The sequence below is a fragment of the Cydia amplana genome, chromosome 1 (genome assembly GCF_948474715.1).
Source record: "Cydia amplana chromosome 1, ilCydAmpl1.1, whole genome shotgun sequence".
Lineage (NCBI taxonomy): Eukaryota > Metazoa > Arthropoda > Insecta > Lepidoptera > Tortricidae > Cydia > Cydia amplana.
In genome coordinates, this window is record NC_086069.1 from 25,532,804 (window position 1) to 25,554,300 (window position 21,497).

Consider the following 21,497-nt stretch of genomic DNA (forward strand, 5'->3'; position numbering starts at 1 on the left):
GTGCGTGGAACCCGGAAAATTGCACAGCATATCTTAATGGAATGAGTAATCCTTTAATACGATTAACGTTTTCGCATAGTCTCCGCGACCTATATTTTGTGCAACATTTTCGTGTTTTCGGGGTTAAAAACAGTGCATAAATTCAGGCAGTATTCAGATTTATTTTTTGACAGCTTGGCGAGTAAGCTGTTATAAGCCGAAATCGTTGGTTTAAATCCTGGGCTGTAGCAACGTATTATTTTAAGTAGGACAGAAAGAGAAAATTGTCGAAGTTTACGAGTTTCAAGGATCACTTTGACCCATTCATTACCCTGATATGGAAATTTACAAATCGGACATGTAGGAAATTAACGAATGAACTGCAAATTCCTGCATGCGACCAGGGGGCCGATTTTGGAATTTCGATCGCTTGATTTCGTCACTCGAAAATCGGTGAAAAACGGCGAAATGCTAATTTTTGAAATACGAGAGATAGAAATTGAGAATCTAGTGGTATTGACCACTCGTTTTAATTCTATTAGTAGAATTTACATGCCTAGTAGTGGAGATATTACTGAACGAAATACACGAAATCGAGCGGTCGAATTTAAAAAATCGGGCCCCATTTGCATTTCACTTTTATCTTGATACCTTACTTGCAAGTACTATACGAAGTTTGTCGGGACTTACATATGAATCCTGATAACAATAGAAAATGATTGGAGAATTTTAATTGTTCTAAACAGGAAAAATCAATTATTGTGCTATTATTTAATGCATATATGTTTTCTAACGAGACTATAACACATTGTCTAAAACTTCAGCATGTGTTCAGATGATGACGGTCGGTAAAACATCGTGTTCACATACTACCGAAGGTGTACGAAGTAAATATGAGTGTTGTATCACTAGTATCTGTTGGTTTCCTCTATGCTTCATACACTTTAGTGATGAGCGACAGGAACGACCAAGTCACGTTCAGTATCTGGAAATGATACAAATGAAAGTGATCAGGACACATTTAAACGGCCGTGCCTCTTTGTTTTGCTCGACTTGGCGGGATACAAAACACAAAATACAAAATCGTTTATTTGTCCAACATAGATTATGAAAGATAATAATTTATTTAGGTATGTATACTCCGACGATACGAATACAATGACGAATATCTCATTTTGATAATACTTCTTGCAAATCAAGGAGGTTTTAATTCGAATGTATTTACACTACTTTATTCCGTTGTATGAGGCTTAACCCCTCGAACGCCAGTGTCAAAAATTGCTACTGAATTAATAACCTTTCAACTGTTAATTACTGTCCAAATTATCTGGAATGGATACGGGACAAGGCAGTTGAGGGGTTAAAAGCGAGTGATTTCATAATCACTTTTTATTTACCTACCCATTTTTTATTATGGTTCCGTAGTAAACTCAGTGATTGTTAGTACTAATATTCTGCACGTTTGGCACAGGGACAGGTACCAGTATATATAAATCACGCTAAGCACGTGGTAAAATATAAACAAAAACTTTTTTTACTGGGCTGCCTATTTTGACGGTTGGGTTACTACAGAACCCTACACAGCATGGCAATTGGCCCGACATGCGCTTGGCCGGTTATTTTATTATGCAAAAGCATGAGAGCTGCAGGTAAAAAACTGACTGTATTATATATTCCCTGACAAGTTGTCCTTTATTAAAACTAAGTTCCTTGGCGTCAAAGGGAAACTTGTAAGAACTTGAAAGTTAGTCAACGCCGCGGCAAAACGGCTACAAGCCGGTACCTATTCGATTCTATAGGGGAACTTTTACTTATCAATCAAGGGAATTTGGTATCGGTTTTAATTTGAAACTAATACAGTCACCAGCAGATGTTACTAAACTGGTGATATTTCTTTATAACTTACTGTAAAATATAAATATTTTCAATAAAAAATAAGCAAGTAAATAGGTATTTGAGGATAGTATTACACTTATTTAACCATTGGCTCCAAAATAAGATAAGATAAAATTCTAAAATGGCAAGCACATTCAATAAAAACTCGTTCTAATATCTTTCAAATGACCAAGGAGTTCCGTTTGCTCAAAGCTCGAGGGCATTTAAGTACAAATACTCTCAAACGTAATATTTCTATAGAGAATCGCAATAAAAAGTGAGCACAGAGCTCTGTGGCTCGAACCAACTAATATCGGGCTAGGGAAACAGCCCGAGGGTAAGATATCCAATCTATAATACTGGCCAGTGAATAAAATTGTCATAGAGCCATTGCATGCTGCCGATTTGCCCACGTACGGCCCTTTTTAATCAATAGGTACCTACCTATTCCGGACTACAATTTACGTCTATCGAACTTACTTTTGCGTAAAAATATCAGTCAGTTTGATAAGTAATTACAATTACATTTGGTAGATAAAGGTAACTAATTAAAAAAAAATCATCTGTAAACTCGAAACATAGCTAGAATTAGCCCGATGTATGTATATATTTGTGGCTTTCCATGCCTAAATGGTCATTATGCTCCATGTGCATATGGACCCTTTATGCATGGAAAGTCACATTTATGTCATGCTTAACAATTATATTTTTAACTGACTTCAAAATTCCAAAAAGAGGAGGTTCTCAATTCGGTTAGATGTTTTTTTAATGTTTGTTAACTCAGAACTCCGTCATTTCAAAATCGATTTGATTTTTATTTCACGTTTGGCGATTTGTTTTCTTCATTAAGATTGTTTAGCTAATTAGGTGTCCTTCTCATATTTTCCGCCATCAAAATAAACAATTTAAACGTTTAAAATACACAAGTTGCGTCGCGCCAGACGGCTGCGTTACGTACCTTGGTGAAAGTTTGCAACGATACGTCGGTGAAACTCGTGGATTTGATGTACTGAGCCTTCTGCGACCTGCAACAAACTTGACTTTGTGGAGGAAGTTTTCTCGTCAGATTCAGCAGAATGAGCACGAGAAACGTTTAAATATAGCCGGAGAGCTAGCCACGGAAATAGGTATGCGATTTATAGAGCAACGAAATCCCTCTAGTTAGTGTGCCATACTATCATTATTTATTAATTCGGGCGCCTGGCAGCTGTTCAGCGGTGGGTGCGGGAGTGGATGGACAACAAAGGGGTTGTAAAATCAATTGAAGATATGCGATTTATAGAGCGCTGAGTTTGGTGTGATTATGTATTTAATTCAAATATAACAATGCCAGGCGTTTTATTTGGGGGAAAAGTAGTGCCAGGTGATGAAAATACACAATCACTTGTGCCCCTGCAGGAAGATCACGAGCAAATTCAACCTGATTCACAATTGATTTAAGCATAGTGTCGTATATGTCTTCTACTTTTTGTACTCTGTCACAGAATAAATAACAGTACTACTCTGTTCAATTACGCCTAGGTAAGTGTTAGGAAAAAGTAGAAGACATATATGACACTATGCGTAAAGCTATTGTGAGTCAGGTGAAATTTGCTCGTGATCTTCCTGCAGGCGCACAAGTGATTGTGTATTTTCATCACCTGGCACTACTTTTCCCCCAAATAAAACGCCTGGCATTGTTATATTTGAATTAAATACATAATTAGCTATTATATCACACCAAACACAGAGCTCTATAAATTGCACACCTTCAATTGATTTTACAACCACTTTGTTGCCCATCCACTCCCACACCCACCGCTAAACAGCTGCCAGGCGCCCGGATTAATTAATAATGATACTATGGCATACTAACTAGAGGGATTTCGTTGCTCTATAAATTGCATACCTATGGCCGTGGCTAGCTCTTACACCAATAGGTTATGTAGGTGTGTTTGACGTAGATTCTGTTAGGAAAGAGAAGAGTCGTGGAATGTATTGGGCCCCATACATTCTACGACTCTTCTCCTTCCGCACAAACTCCACACATGTCTGGAACTCTGGAATAATTCACTGCCAGCGCGAGCTACGCCCTACGCGTGTAGCCGATTACGTGGTTTATCCGCTTTGTAGCGAAAAGAACCTGCCTAGCTGGTGACCAGTGGCAGTGAAAATGTTAAGATTAACACACTGCTCACACAATACAGGATACGATTTTCCTGTAGATATCAATAAGTATATTATAAATGGGCGCAATTGTGTATTCTTTACGCACAGTTATGAAGAAGGCACGAGAAGCGGTCGACCGCACGATTACACCCTTTATGGTCTAAGAGCTAGCCACGGCCATAGGTATGCAATTTATAGAGCAACGAAATCCCTCTAGTTAGTATAATTAATCCGGGCGCCTAGCAGCTGTTTAGCGGTGGGTGTGGGAGTGGATGGGCAACGAAGTGGTTGTAAAATCAATTGAAGGTGTGCAATTTATAGAGCTCTATGTTTGGTGTGATATAATAGCTAATTATGTATTTAATTCAAATATAACAATGCCAGGCGTTTTATTTGGGGGAAAAGTAGTGCCAGGTGATGAAAATACACAATCACTTGTGCGCCTGCAGGAAGATCACGAGCAAATTTCACCTGACTCACAATAGCTTTACGCATAGTGTCATATATGTCTTCTACTTTTTCCTAACACTTACCTAGGCGTAATTGAACAGAGTAGTACTGTTATTTATTCTGTGACAGAGTACAAAAAGTAGAAGACATATACGACACTATGCTTAAAGCAACTGTGAATCAGGTTGAATTTGCTCGTGATCTTCCTGCAGGCGCACAAGTGATTGTGTATTTTCATCACCTGGCACTACTTTTCCCCCAAATAAAACGCCTGGCATTGTTATATTTGAATTAAATACATAATTAGCTATTATATCACACCAAACTCAGAGCTCTATATATCGCATACCTTCAATTGATTTTACAACCACTTCGTTGCCCATCCACTCCCACACCCACCGCTAAACAGCTGCCAGGCGCCCGATTAATTAATAATGATAGTATGGCATACTAACTAGAGGGATTTCGTTGCTCTATAAATCGCATACCTATTTCCGTGGCTAGCTCTCCGGCGGTTTCCGAATGACCGCCCGGCTGACGAGTGAGGCCGTGGACAGGACGTAAGCGGCACGCAGAGCGGCGAGCGGCGAAACAAGGCCATTCATTATAGTCAAAATGGTAAATTTTGAAGTGAGCTCGTTCAATTTCCTGTATTAACAATGGCATTGTATTTTTACAATTCTTTTATCTGCTTTTGTTTTCGTCACCACCAACGACCTACTTATAAAAAAGGTTAGAAGTACCGACATCGCATGTATATTGAATTTGTATGAACGGTTTTGATTTCCCGCTCGCCGCGCCGCGCCACACGTGTCAAGTCCGCGGCCTGAAGGAACCCGCAGCAGCTACGTATTTTTGTTTCATGCCGAATGCAAATGTTACCTGATCAAATAATATAACGCCTATTTAATTACACAAACGGGTCTACCGCGATATAATTTCATTGTTTTTTCCTTAAATTCCGACGTTTCAGCTGAGTTGCACCAGCTGTGGTCACGGAAAGACTGACAGCCCAGCAAACCCCCGCGGTAGACCCGTTTGTGTAATTAAATATGTGTACATAATGCGAGAGTTTAATGTGTTATAATATAACGCCTTACGAAATGATTTTAGAAAAATTGCATAAATAGGAGGGAGGGACTAAAACAAATAAGTAAAAATGTTCTACATCTGTCTGTCTAAATTTATTTAGGTGCTTTTCTTTACCATGCTTTAATATATTAAAGCATGCTTTAATATATTAAAGCATGGTTAAGATGTAATATATTACATAGTTGGTTAGGCACTTTAAGAAACGCGATGCTCATGACTTCATTTAGTTGGTAGGTGAAACAAACTAACGTAATGGACCCTATAATGGACGTGGAACCGGTAATGGGACATAAAACCACAAATCCTCTAAAATAAGTATGTAAAAGTAGTTTATAAACACTGGCAATATTTTACCATAAATAAGAGTCATAGAGCTGTTTAAGTTTGACTTTTTATTAATTTCGGTTACTTTTTAAGAAATTGGCGCCAACCCAAAAGTTGTCGTGTCACTGGAAAAAATAACCAGTAAGAATTCTTAACAACTTCGCTAAGAGAGGTGAGTTCATATATTCAATTGTAGTTAATTATTACTTGGTGTAAACTAGAATGTGTTTTGTTAATTGCATCTACCATGAGATAAGGTATACAACACATTATGTTATGACTCTAGAGATGTATAAAAAATAGTGGTATTTTGCCCAATCCCATTATAGGAGCTGTAAAACTGCATACCTCCTATGATGGGATAATTTACATAATGATGCTTGCCATGGCGTAATTTCATGTTTAAACAATACAGAAGTATAATGTAGTTACTCGTACGAACTATGTCAGGAGGTCTCCTCGGACTTCGGATAAATTAATATCGTTTTTACAAAATTTTATTTAACTTGCCCTGTTAGTTTCTATACAGGGTGGATTTTCTTTTTGGGTCAGTGAGGGCAGCCAACAGATCCTGTGCTGCGACGAGAAAACGGTCTTAGAAAACCTTCCCTCGATTTCAAATTAATGAAGATTGGCTTTTACAGATTTTGGAAAAAACATACAGGGAGCGAGAAAAAGGTAATTTTTGACAAACTTTTTTTTGATGCCAATCGATCCCATTCCTATTGAGGATCAAAAGCTTGTATGGAACTAAAAAAAAAATTCCGGCTAGAAAAGCCACAAATCGAGGAAAACTTTTCCCATACAATTTGTATGAAAATGAAAACTTTTATTTTTCACATGCTATTTTTCTATGCCAATTGATTCCATTCCTATCTAGTATCAATAGTTTCTTTGGGGTCAACTTACGGTAATGTACTAAAAAGCCACAAATTAATAAAAACTTTTTCCATACATTTACTATGGAGAAAATGAGAAATTTAATTTTGACCCCAAAAAAACTATTGAGACTGGATAGGAATGGAATCGATTGGCATACAAAAATAGCATGTGAAAAATAAGTTTTCATTTTCATACAAATTGTATGGGAAATGTTTTCCTCGATTTGTGGCTTTTCTAGCCGGAAATTATTTTTTGTTCCATACAAGCTTTTGATCCTCAATAGGAATGGGATCGATTGGCATAAAAAAAAAAGTTTGTCAAAAATTACCTTTTCCTCGCACCCTGTATGTTTTTTCCAAAATCTGTAAAAGCCAATCTTCATTAATTTGAAATCGAGGGAAGGTCTTCTAAGACCGTTTTCTCGTAGCAGCACGGGATGTGGTAGCTGCCCTCACTGACCCAAAAAGAAAATCCATCCTGTATTAGTTAGTGTGGTTCAAATCTTGGAAATGGCATTTGAGCCACTTTCGGATTTCCGATTGAGTTGAAATTTTGGATACGTATGCAAATCGGATGACAATGCAATCGGGTGACAAAAATGACTAATAACTCGTTTTTTGCCAAAAACTTATTCCCTATTCCAATATCTTATACTGATAGGGTATGCCCATTATAGGGGGCCCATTACTGGATCCACGTCCATTACCGGGGTTCCATTACTGGAGCTTTGGTGTCCATGACTGGAGAAAAAACACATACTTTTAATTTATTAATTATGTGGAAACTGACTGCAGTATCTTTGATACAACACGCCTGAAACATGAAAGAAGGATAGGATATTCATCTTTTAACAAGCTAAGCGGTAGAACTTTTACATGTATCAGGGAAATATCACAAATACTCAAAATTTCCTCTTAAATGTCCCATGACTGGTGCCGTTACTATATTAGGCCTTTTGACGAAAACCGTCACAGGTACTAGGTACTTGTACCTGTACAAGCTGCCAACGCTCCAAAAAGTTTTCCATCACAATTCACAATATAATTCACATCCCTTACAATTTACTTTACGCTTAGCGAGATAAATATTTACTAGACACGTCAAGTACTATCATCAATTCTGCAATATTAATTATGTTTTTGTACGTATTGGATCACAATAATACCCAAATATCCTAATTGGCTGTCAAGACTTTCAGCTCACGCTCGTCGGCATCGAATCTGTTCTTGACACGAATAGAAACTCGATCTAAAATACGAAAACTGTTTTGTAAATATTTAAGACCCTGACTTTTTAATCCTCATTTTTTAAATACAAAAAGTGAAATAGTACATTACAATAGGATTTTTTTTTTTTATTAAACAACATAATAATAACAGCATAGGTACCTTCAGATCCACAGCGCAGGCTTCGTCATCACACAGAAAGCTCATCCACCTCAGGTTTCGTAAAATTAAAATGCATATTTTCATATATACAATACAAGTATATTACAATACAAGTGTGAAAAGTAGTAAATTCTTAGGTGTGTCTATTGTTTAAGTCCCTCACTCTAAATGTTTGCAGGCAGTTTTATCTATTTTTTTTAACCCTACGATGGTAATAAAAAGGCGCTTGATGGACCTACCAGGCTACCTACCTAAAGTTTTTGGACGCTTGCAACTCCATCGGGACATAATTACGTGCGTTGCCTTGCCAGCAAACAACAGTGAAAAGTTTAAGGGATACAACGTGAAAACATAGGTACAGGGTGTCGCGTTCAGTATCGACCAAACGGAAGCCCAGGCGATATAGACGGCCGAGTTCAGAAAATGAATGGTTTTCAGAACAGACATCGAAATATGGCTTCGAATATTAATAACTATAAAAACACAAATAAAATGTAGTAGATTCTGGTTTCCTGATATTATTTTGTACGGGTATATTTGACTTGCATTCATACTTCTTAAAATAATCAAGTTACTAAATTGAGGTTGGCACGAATAATCAGGAACATAAAATTATTGATGACTCCAAAACCATAAATTTTCGCCTTCGTAGAGAAATCGATACCTACCGTGAGTATCGCACACGAACGTTGTCTTACCTCAACATGATAATAAGAATGCATTTTTTATATTCTTGTGACTTCAGTTGCCATTGACTTTCATAGGCCGCTTGAGCGACGTCGACACTCTGAAAATTAATTAAAAGTTCAAAATGGGGCAAAGTAGGACGACTATTGAACTTTACTATTACGTGTAAGTAGGTACATATGATTTTGAAAATTATTTTTCGGAAACCGCTCTAATGATTGTAGATAAAATTTATGACGACTGTCAATCCATTTAGCTACATTTATTCTAAAAAAAAAAATGTTTTCTTGAGTATAGAGAATGAAAGCAACAACGACAAGAAGAATTTTTAATTTGATTTAGGTACTAGATGTTGTAAGAGTACTTTCTGAGTGCCGTAACAAGATTATTTTCAATTGAAACTTACCGCATCAGTAAGATTTTGTCCATAGTAACAGCATGTGTAAATGCAAACTAAAATTATATTTGCTGCGAACAAGTTTTTGATACTTTCGGGGCTGCAATGTACCTGAAACATTTTTCGGTATGATTACTGAAAACACAGATCAGGAACTGCATTCGCAATAAATAAATCATTCTCAATTTGATATCACGTCACACGTAACGCTTTTAGTTTGCACACTGCGAATGATGTCGAAATAAAATCAATATGTGAAGATTGCACGCCGCACCTGGCTGTGTACCAATGGCGTTTGATTTCCACCGGTTTGCTTATTTCGGCCGACGATTTGGCATTGTTCCTACAAGCTTCTATAAAATAGGCTTCGGTTTGTACATATTTGTATAACGTCTTCTACTGTGTTCTAATTCTCAAATTTCTTGTTGCTTGCGTAAGTGCGGGTAATATGAGTTTATAGAGTCAGTAACAATAACCACTATTGTCGGACTGCCCAACGTCAATCAGCGATGAAGACCGTTTTAAGGATGAGAGACGTTTTTGTGCCTTTAATGAAACCAATAAAATCAAAAACACCACGGCCCCGGCCCCACGTTGGGCGCCAAATGTAAAAATGGCGCTTGAGTTTTAACATCAAGGGCTTTATTTATAAACGCGCTGCAAGCTTCAATTAACTATTCGTTTATCTTAATCTGTCATTTAAAGTTATGTATTTGTAAGAAAGGTATAAACCGAATGAACTTTTAGACCGACAGTAATCTGTTTCCCTCTGTCTGTTTTAGTCGACATTTAAAAACCTTCAGTTGAAAATTTCGCTTGTTATTTTTTATATCATTTTATGTTATACCTTTAAAACAAGCGATTTGCTCTATAGACCTAGATAAAATGTACACTAATATTAAATTTGAAACGGGTTTTCCTGATACCTCCAAGGACTTTTTTGGTAACACCAGAGACGTTAAAAGTGTCGGTCTAGAAGTTGATTCGCCCCCTTACATATATTATGCTGATGTGTTTTATTGTATTTTAAAATAATTTATCAATAACGTATAATAAAATATCGGGAGGGTAAAATACCCGCTTGTTAGTGCTAGACTTAAACCACGGCTGGTTCTGAAAATCTGAAAAGGCATTTATGGAAGTACTTACTCGAGCAGCAAAACCAAAGAAGCACATTGTTCCAGAAAAGAAAGCCAAGTGAATTATGAAGATGGCACCAAACGCGTTGCTGAGCTCAAACATCAACCTGTCACAATAATTATCATCAAAAATAATTCTAACGAATATCATCAATTTCATGCCATATGCGTATGAAAAAGACAGGTTATTTTGTATGGATCCATATACATTATTTAAAGCTTTACTGCACATCAAAAGGTACAAAAGACTAACTTACTTTACTGCCTCACGGCATTAATTTATTGCATAACTTAACTGGACAAATCTCTGTTACAATTTGTCCCTTTTTCTAACACAGGTGTCAAAAAGACGGATAGGGATAAAAGATTATCCAGGGCTTATTAAATTAGATTTGACAGACGTTTATGAATAACGCTTTTAGAAACCAGGGGGCAGAGGGAGGAGTGTGTACTAAGCGCAAAATCGCTGGGTGTGAGCAGAGCTACCCTTCGATCCTTTCGAGCTCGTGCGTAGTCAATACTCGTGCATTAAATCTAATACCTTTGAACGAGCAATGTTTGTTTATTTATTTATTTATTCATTTATATATATATTTCGGCGATCTCGGAAACGGCTCTAACGATTTCGATGAAATTTGGTATATGGGGGTTTTCGGGGGCGAAAAATCGATCTAGCTAGGTCTTATCTTTGGGAAAACGCTGGTTATTGAGTTTTTAGCTCAGTCTCCCAGATATTTATACTTTATAAGTAACGGTTGGATTGTTTTTTTACCTCAAGCATGAAACATCAACCAAACTGACCAGCGTCCATGATCGTTATGCGACTACTTCACGAAATACGAATTTCAACTCAACATCCGAATAATGAGGTCGCGAGTGTTGACATCGTGTGTCAGGTGTGAGGTAGTCGCATCCGCCGGCTAACGGACTAATTAAATAGGGCTATATAAGTTCTTAGGTACATAAAGTCCTCTCGACATCGGTAAATTAGTATCAGCTATAGTAAATCAGTGTCTTTCCCAAATCTGAAGGTCATATATTTGCTTAATCAGATTTATTAAAAATTATTGAATTTAATTATACAAATATGTAAATATGTTTGACGCGAATTACTTTTTGATCGTGATTTACACGAAAACGCAACAATACATGTATGTGTTGTGTCTTCAACTTACGTGATAAACAATTGGCGATTGACACATTCGACAATTGTTGCCATTTAAAAAGTTTTGAATAAGTACCTACGTCTCAGTGCCAGCTTTCATTAGCCCGAATTTGTGACGTTATCAATGAAAAGGGACCTTATTGTCGATGGCGCTTACGCCATTATTAACGATGCTCCGATATAAATACAATGCCGCGCGAAGGTCCCTTTTCATAGATAATGCCCCATATATGAATGTAAATGGGGCAATGTGTTTGGAATATTGCTTACTTCAGTAAATCTTGGTGATGCGGGATGAGTTTTTTCAGCGTGTTCTCGGCCTGTTTCACGCTTCCTTCATGCACGTGCCTGAGGTCGTCTTGCAGCATCACGAACATCAGGCGGAGGTGGTGCATAGCGGCGTTCATAAATAGCAGGTCGAAACAAACTAGGTAGCCTACATCCTGTACTGTATTAAAATTATTATTAATATTGAGAATATCAGAGTACCTATATTATAAATAGCAGCAAGTTACATTCTGTGATTTCAGTCTACGATTTAACGGAGAGTGCATAATGGGTAATTGTCTCGGCCAGACTTTCACCACATGAGTTCCATGTCAGACTCACTGCTGTGCATGTGACGGTAACTATAATAATAATTATGTGTGTTTCGTGGACGGGAACTACGCACGATATTTAAACATTTAATTCCAAATGCGAGGGATTTATCTATCACTACTTATTATTTTTATAATATTATAAATGCAAACGTGACTATCAGTCTGTCTGTCTGTTACTTCATCACGCTTAAGCCGCTGAACCATTTTAGATGATATTTATACCTATGGAGAAAATTTGAATTCTAGGAAAGGATATAGGATAGCTTTTATCAATTATTTATCAATTATATATACCCTAATCTAACCTAACTAAACTTACTTTTTTTCAATTTACAAGAAACTTTTGTAAACGTTTTTATATTTTCTAACACCTAAGTAAGCTGTATTTGAAAAATTCAGAATCAAGACAGATTGTTGGGTAATTCCGAAAAGTCATCCATATTTCCCTTACATTAGTCCATTTTCGGAACTACTCGACATTGGGAAGTGAATCACAATTATTCGAATAATTCAAATACGAGGGTTGGTCCAAAAGTTGTTAGCTCTACTAATGCGATTTGAATACTATTGCGAGGGATATTTTAGTACCTAGTTATTGAGGTGGTGTAAAATATTTTTTTTAGGATATGTTTAGATTTTTTAAATATTTGTTTTACTTCGACGTGTTGAACCAACAGTCATGATGATCAGTTTTTGAGACTCGACAGAGAGAGAGCACACAATACATACTATTATTTTATATACAGTATTTGTTTAATACTTTCGGTCCAACCCTCGTATTGTAACAATTCAAGAATAGAGATAGAACTTTCATCTCTCTCAAACAGAACTGATTACAAAAAGTTGGCTAGTTTAGCAGACTTTCGCTGCGAGAATTTGCTAGAAGTTCAAAAATAAATCCTTAGAGTACTTACAGATTTTTGAATCGGCCAAATACACGAGGCTGTACAGTAAAAACTTGTCATCGTATTTAAACGGCATCTTCACATAGAATGGCGTCACGAAAGTCACACTATCTTTTAAGATGAGATGTTTCACTGCTATATACGCTAAACGCGGCAATAGGTACAGAAACAAGTAGATATTTAGTGCTTTGTAGAATACTGTAAAGAAATGAATTGTATTAGATAGTGTAATCATTGTTCACACTGGGAACTTAAGACCACAGACGACCCATGTAAATGGGAAGGAGCCAGGCAAAAGAGAGAAAATCATTGTTCACACTGCTGACAATTTGTAAACTTTACTGAAAACCCAAGGTGAGCTGCCTTCCACTGAGGCAGGTATGAGCAGAGATGAGAGGAGGCGTGCAGTACGGATATGATGGTCGTTCTTGTCTACGTGACAGCGTCTCCGTCATCTACCCCGCTGTTAAAAAGTGACTGTTATTTTATCACGTGGATAAAGTCATCCATAATACGAGTACGCCTGCAGGAAACAACCAATAGCATTGGTTGTAATTAGTGATCGTTAGTCGTTTTTTTCGTAGCAAAGGGTATGGTTGGCAGAAAAAACAAATACATTTGAATATTCACTTTTGTTCTTAACTATAAAATAACACAGGATTACACCTCTAGATATAACTCTTTACGGTACAAAACCTTTTCCGCCCTAATATATTTTTAAAACAATGTACGTCAAATGACATTAAATGTCATAAAAATACAACTATAGTTGCGTGCAATATTTTAGAGCCTTATAGCCTTAGAGCCTTTTAGATTCCTGTGACTTCCGTTAACGTAGAAAGGTCATTTAGCTATTTATAATGGATTTTTTCCAATCAACATGAACAACTGACAGCTAAATATGTTGAGCAAATTTTAGTCGTTTAATTCAGTAATAATTTGGATAAGTGATTATAAATATGTATATAAATCTCATAATTTGTGAAATATATAATGTTTAAAATACTTGCGTATTTGTTTTTTGTCAACCATACTTTGCTCCCAATACAGCACGTTGATAACGTTCACTAGTTGTCCACATCTCTTCTCCGCTCCGCTGTAATTTTGATTTCCCCGGTAGACCCTCTATACTCATACGTTCATGAGTGCGAGAGTACCTATGCAGCGCTGTCAGCGCAACCAGGAAATACTTCAATAAACAGAAATAGGGGCTTGCTATTAGCTTGTTTTATTTTTGTTGCGGAAAATAATAATCAAAAAGCTCATTCAAACATCGCCACTGTAATTCCTGAACAATAACTAATTAGAAACGACATGACGAAGGCGTGTCGTGTAAGAAACGGAATGCTTATTAGTGAGGTGCCTTTCCCGGGAATATTGCTCGCTCAAAGATATATTGGGGGACTTAAATTTTTCCTACTGCCGCACGCGCGCACGCCGTCTGTGTATTTTCGGGCACCTTACCATGTATTGGATTTATTTGTAAGTAAGTACTTATTTACAACTTAGATAATCAAACTATTTTATTAAATATTTTTGATTTGTGTTTTTAAGTAGGCAGTCACACTACTATACTATATTTAAATTGTAAACTGAAACAGATGTCATAATACTAAAGAAAAAGTAACGGTGCCTTCAACGACGACTAGTCTAACTACTATTTCAAAAATTGCATATATTCGAGAAATTCGGACGGACGGGGATTAACCGTGTAGTCGGGTAGCCTAAAGGTCCAAGGCGTTAGGCACGTAAGCTGAACACGCCGGTTAGAATCCGGCCTCCGCCTCTGGCATACCTGTTCGTCCTTTTACTTCGGATTTTACTGCACAAATAGTTTAAAATATATAACGGCGTTTTCATTAAAAAATCGTTACAATTCAAACGGTGTTAAAATGTTCCCTTCTTTTGGGAAATCTTCCATATGCATCGAACGAGGGTTCCAGGAATGTTTACTCCCCACATCCCTAGTTCCAACCCCCCATTTCTAGGAGATCGCTCGCCCTCCGGAGATCTTCATATAAATGGGAAACGTTACGTCGTCGAATCATGGAGTCAATCAATCGCGCCGCCCGCGTGTGAAGCGGCAAATCGAAAAATCTTCAAAATGTCTCCAATTCATTCAACGGTGTCGGGAGGCGACGAAATAATCTTACGTACTCGTAGTATGTGCATTGCGATGAACATGATACCAATATACGATTCAATTCAATTATGAAAAGATCGCATATATTTACGTTAAAAATAGTGTATAGGTAATTGACCTTTAAATTAATATTGTGAAGAATGGACACAATTTATTAATTTTAACACTGCCTTTCTACTTTTATTTTCGAAATTAATTTAGATAAGGTAAAGTAAATATTACGTACGTTAATTTAGGTATATTAATTAAGATAAGGTTAAGTAAATGTTACGTATTAAATAGTACTAGGTACCATCATTATTAGTTTCTGGAAAACGTTACAGATTGGAAGGCTAAAGTAACAGTGTTGCCGAAAAAAAAAATTTTATACTCGTAACTCCATTTTTTTTAATGATGTTTTGACACTTTTAGATAGTACTATTCTGAACGCATCTAACGGCAAATCTTTTAAATACCAAAAATAAACCATTTACGTTTAAAAAGAAAAATAGGAAACCTCGCAACTCCCGACCGCAATTTTGTAAAAAGAATACCTCGAATCTCCACCCCGCCACTCCCTTCAGTACAGTTTGCGATGGCGTTTTTTTTTTATAATTACCTACGTTTTGACACTTTTTGATAGTACTATTCTGAACGGATCTAACGGCAAAACTCTTAAATAGGTACCAAAAAGAAACCGTTTACGTTTAATAAGCAAAATAGAAAACCTCGCAACTCCCGTCTCGATCGCCATTTTGTAAAAGGAATAACTCTTATCTCCCCCCCGCCACTCCCTTCAGTACAGTCTGCGATGGCGTTGTGACTGCACGTCAGTTTTGCGTAGAGTCTTTTCTGTTTTAAGTTTAATAAAATTTTATATTTTTTGATCCACAATTACCTTGTTCAGATCAAAAAATTATCCCCTATTTTCAAGGATTTTTATAGCAAAACTCGTAACTCCCGATTAACTTTCTAAAATTTTCAAGAAAAACTCGTAACTCCAAATTTTCCAGGTTCAGGTGATTTAAAAAAAATGGTTTTAACAATCTGACGGCTAAATTTAACTTAACATTATGTAAAAAAACTAAGCAAGTCTTCATGCAAAATTTTTGGTAATGAAGTTTTTTGTGCCTCCTGTAAAATTTGGTCAGATTGAGTTACGAGGTTTGCGATTTAGGCCGATGAATTATGTCACTATTCCGTAGCACCTTTTTATATTCATATATGTAGTCTGTGCGGAAAGAAAAGAGTTGTGGAATGTATGGGGCCCAATTAGGGTTGCCAACCGTACTATATTATATAGTATTGTACTATATGTTGGCTCTCTGTACTATATACTTTTGGAAAAATATATAGTACGCTATAATACTATATTTCCGATTAAACGTATGTTACACTTATGTTTAGTATTTTATCTAAAAGTACCATATTTTTTTGAAATGTACTATATTTTTGATGCCCTATTCTGGAAAATACTATATTCTACCAAAAAATAGTTGGCAACCCTAGGCCCAATACATTCCACGGCTCTTTTCTTTCCGCGCAGACTAACAAAAGAAAAACAAAATAGATAAAATAAAATATCGTTCTTATTATATGCGCCAGCAACTGATATGTGTGAACTCGGTGCCAAGTGAATTAATGAAAATATAAAGCTAGTCAAGCAAATCTTGTCAGTAAAAAAAGACGCGAAATTCTAATTTTCTATGGGACGATATCCCTTCGCGCCTATATTTTGCCGCCTTTTTCTTCTACTGACAAGATCTGCTTGACCAGCTTTATCTTAATTCTTACCCGTAATCCACCTGAGGAATGTGGTAACGTACTCATGTTTGACTGCGATCATGTCCGGGCGCAGCTGAACGTCGGTCCGCCAATTCGATCCCATGTGTAGAATGAAGTTCTTAAGCAACTTTCGGTTTAGACAGAGCTGTATGTACAAGAGGGACACTAAAAGAAGATGACATATTCTGAACGCTTAGCATGACTTGCGTTGTCGCTCGCAGCTCATAGCATATACATATACACATACACACACATGGTGTAGCGCGATTTAAAGTATGGAGTCGCCCGTGACAACGCAAGTCTTAAAGGGGCCACTGATTAACAGTTTGCCGGACGATATTGGCCTGTCAAAATGTTGACAGTTCCGAACAACTGACAGGCCGATATCGTTCGGCGGACTGTTAATCAGTGGGCCCCTTTACTAAGCGGTCTGGTCAACTTTATGTATTCTAAGGCCCGCGACTTCGTTTGCGTTGTTAGAAATTGTTAAACTATCTTAGCCTCCGCAACCGCAAGTTGCAATTAATTCCTTGTTATTTACAGCACGTCATAGTAAACGTAGTCACAATAAGAGTGTGATTATATAAAACTAATTACTTATGCTGTTATTTAAAAACGAATTGTGCTTCTATTTTTTTGCTACCTTGCCAAAGGATAAGCGCAGCTGACAAATCAGTGGACAACTGTACTAAGTCAGCTCCCTGGCTGATCCTCTCGAGCACGCCAGCCGTGTGGCTGATTGCCGCCAGGATATTCACTACCAACTTAATCCAACACAAACGCCCCCGCCACGACCCTTCATCCATTATATAAATCTGAAAGGAGGGCAGAAAAAATTAATTCAGAAGGGCGGTCTGGATGCATTTCATCTCAACCATAATGGTTGTACGTCGCAGGACAAACATTGTTTATAACATCTGTATTCATTACCTGTAATGCAAAATATATTGTTAAATTATTCTGAAATGGTCAGAGTAGTCAACAATTGGCAGTATTAGAAGTATAAGGAGATCTTAGTCCAGGAACGGGATAATTCTAAGCTCCAAAAAAGTCACAATCCATAACAAACAAATACACAAAAAAAAACCGTCTAAATAGCTTCCAATTTGTATGGTATAACGGTACAAGTCTTAGGTCTGTTTTTTACCTGGAAAATTTTTAAATACCAGAAGTGTAGCAACACAAACACCAGTGATCAGTTACACAGACTAATTAATATCTTAAATGCCTACAAACATAGTATATCTACACACAAAAATAAAACAAAATAAGAGCAAATAATATATAATAAATAGAACGCAAAATACCTGATTCGACTTTATACGATCTAATATGAACTTATACGTTTCTTGAAACATTGGTTCGAAATTCATAAATTCAGACATGTTTGCGGTTAAATGTGGCTCAACTTGGCGGAGTTGGCTTTATATACCGCTGTAAGTCAGTCGTCGGTATAAACGGCGGACGAAGAGTTCCGTAGCTTTTGCATAATCTTTTTGCTTTCAAACGATTTATTTGGAACATGTCGGAATCGTCTCTACAGATCAATAATATATTTTTCACCTCAGCAGCTCGAACAAGGGTACTTTGCTACTTTAAAACAGTGAGCAAAATCGCATTTTGCTCACTGAGTGAAACAAAATGAGCAAAATGCGATTTTGCTCACTCAGTGAGCAAAATGCAATTTTGCTCACTGTTTTTAAGTAGCAAAGTACCCTTGTTCGAGCTGCTGAGGTGAAAATTTAATTGTTGGTATATCTTAAGAAAACATGAGTGAATAGAGGTAAGTGATGAAGAAGGAACACATGTTCTCACTGCTGAGGTGAAAAATGTTGTGTACTACACGAGATCAAAGTTATTTACATCTCGTGCGCTTTTGAGTCCCTTACTACGCTCAAGATTCTAAATTAGATTCACTCGCTACGCTCGTGAATCTATTATAGAATCTTTCGCTTGCACGGGACTCAAAATAAGCACCCGAAGAAATATCAAACTTTGATCTCTTGTTGTACAAATAACTATATTTATACATAATGAGTGAGGGTGCTCTAATTACTTAGTTCCAGTAGCTAATTTATTTTGTAACTTACGAACCATGCATCCACGAGGTCCAAATTCGGAAAAAGAAAAAGCATTTTCTATCATGAAAAAGGGAACATAGTTACGTTGCGGGCAAAAACAAATTTCTTTTCAGCAACATACTGAATTAACACCACATTCATGCTCTGAATCAGTAGTGCCTTTGCGGGTAAATTAGACTAATTTGCCTCCCAGACAGCAAAGGGTTATTCAGAAACGTAGTTCTAAGATGACACAAATTAGATGTCAATAACAGTGTGTCGTCGACATAGTAATGTGCAGGAGCCAGTCTGATATTTGTACTGAGGATGACAATGCGCACACAAGAATGGTACTTAACCTGAGAGTGTGCACGACGCACTTAATATTAAAGTGAAAGTATATACTCCGACAAGAAATTGTAGAAAAAAAGCGCCACTTCCTACGTAACTGTCACATTTTTGACGGAAAATGCTTTTAAACATGGTAACAATTTAGTATGGAAATTTTGTAGTTCAATTTTATTTGATTTCTACTCAGTGGTTGGACTCAGTGGGTCAGTTTCTTTCAGTGGATTTCTACTTGTTTATGTCACACTATACTTACGATTCGATGAATATACGCCTATCTTAATACGTGAAATTTTATTTTGCTTTGTAAATATAGGAATGTTTTACATAAAACTTTAAATACCGTAAAATGGGGTGAGTAGGGTCAAAACTGACATTCAAACCTCGATAACATTTTATTTTTACATAATGCAAACTGAATAGTGTATATAATAAGTGTTCCGGACGTTTGTATTTTAGTTTTTATAATATAATAACTTTGACGATAAACAGGAAAACCCACCTCACCCCGTAGTCCCTCGTATTTGGGGTGAATTGGGTTTTCATAAAAAGGTGATTTTGGAAGATTGTTGGATCGGTTTTTTTTATTATGAGTATTACTATAGCTCCATTTCAAATTGGAATACCTACATTATTTTTGTAGCAGTAGCCTTAAAATCCCACCTCACCCCCCTTTCATCCCTTCTCTCCCCATTCATAACCCAACTCTCACCGCGAACCCTACTCACCCCATTTTACGGTAAGTATTGTGCCTCTGTTTTTACTTACATATATTTTTTTATATCTTGTCTTCTAAACAAATTTTGTATTTGACTCTTTTTTCGATAATTTTTCCTTAACGGTTCGACGTTCCGGTCTGGATAAATTTTTCTTGTTGATCGTACTTATTTTTAAATATCCTATAATAAAATTAATTACAGGGTTTCATTTATCGCGTATAATGAAAATATTAACAAACAATTTATCAGATAAAGAAACAAGCTAAACAGGACTGATGTGAGACCATTTTTTGAATGGTGTGGAAATTTTAGTATAACAATGTTACATAATACATAGTTGTAATGGATTTTAACTAGCTTAATTACAAAAAAAAAAATTGGGAAACTATTATGTGGGTACCTATGTGGGTACCTAGTTTTGCAAATGGTAATTTCGACAGTGGTGAATAATATTATATTTTTCCTCAGGCTCCCATGGACCACGAACGCTGTAAGGGGTTCGAAACGTTGGGTGTATGTTAAATTCATTATACGTGATATAATCCGTTCAATATTTCATGAGTAACTATAGCGGTAATAGAAGAAATATTATATTAAAAAAACCTTCACAAAACTTATATTCTTATATTTTAATATTTCCACGGATCTCTAATAGGTACCACTCGGAGTGGGTTTCGAACGTAATAATATACCAGTGCTTATGAAATATTACTAAATCTTTTAAATCCATGAAAATATAGATCGTCTGAATGTTAAATCTGTTTGCTATGTGATGTGACAACAACTATGTCATAGGTAATATAGGAGTCAACCACGTCGTCTATATGATTTTTAAAATGCAAGTCAAACGAAATTAAGAGTGGAATTGCTATGAATATAAATAAATATCTCCCAATAGCCTAGTTTACCACGTATGACCACGTACAAGTTTAATACTACATAGTTTATTCGCCGACAAACTTTTCAGCAGTTTGGCGATATTTTAAAGATTATGTAAATAAATTATGTACTTACAAATACTGCTGTGGCGCAACGACCCAAAGTGGATCTTGGCATCCGACACCAAAGACCGCCATGCTACTCCATTCAAAGCCGTTTACTGTCCAGTCGACGGCGCCGAGTTCGCTAAGGTTTTTCAGAAAAAAATATAATTATGTAGGTACCTATATGTAAAAAAAAACATAAATTATTTATCATTAGTATTTTTTTTACATTCTTACGTGCAATATTTCAAAAACATTATATATTTATTTATTTATACTTTATTGCACGATAAAATTGTACAAATGGCGGACTTAATGTCTCATTCTCTACCAGTCAACCAATGGATCAAACAGAAAACTTATACTTAGTGCAGGATTGTAGACTAAGAGAAGAAATATGAAACACAAATCAAGTTAAGTTAATATATCTTTTACAGCAGAAATGAA

At 36.4% G+C, this 21,497-nt stretch overlaps 1 protein-coding gene across 1 annotated transcript; it reads right to left on the reverse strand.

Annotated features, from left to right (window-relative positions):
• Window positions 1-907: 907 nt before the first annotated feature.
• On the reverse strand, window positions 908-18,446 carry LOC134654180 (odorant receptor 85c-like). Its single transcript, XM_063509631.1, has 10 exons — window positions 18,248-18,446; window positions 17,584-17,755; window positions 16,950-17,105; window positions 13,043-13,231; window positions 11,797-11,974; window positions 10,372-10,468; window positions 9,232-9,333; window positions 8,837-8,925; window positions 2,813-2,879; window positions 908-964 (listed from the first exon to the last, which is right to left on the reverse strand). Exons 1-10 carry the CDS (start codon window positions 18,323-18,325, stop codon window positions 908-910), a joined length of 1,185 nt encoding a protein of 394 aa, XP_063365701.1. The 5' UTR covers window positions 18,326-18,446.
• Window positions 18,447-21,497: the final 3,051 nt, after the last annotated feature.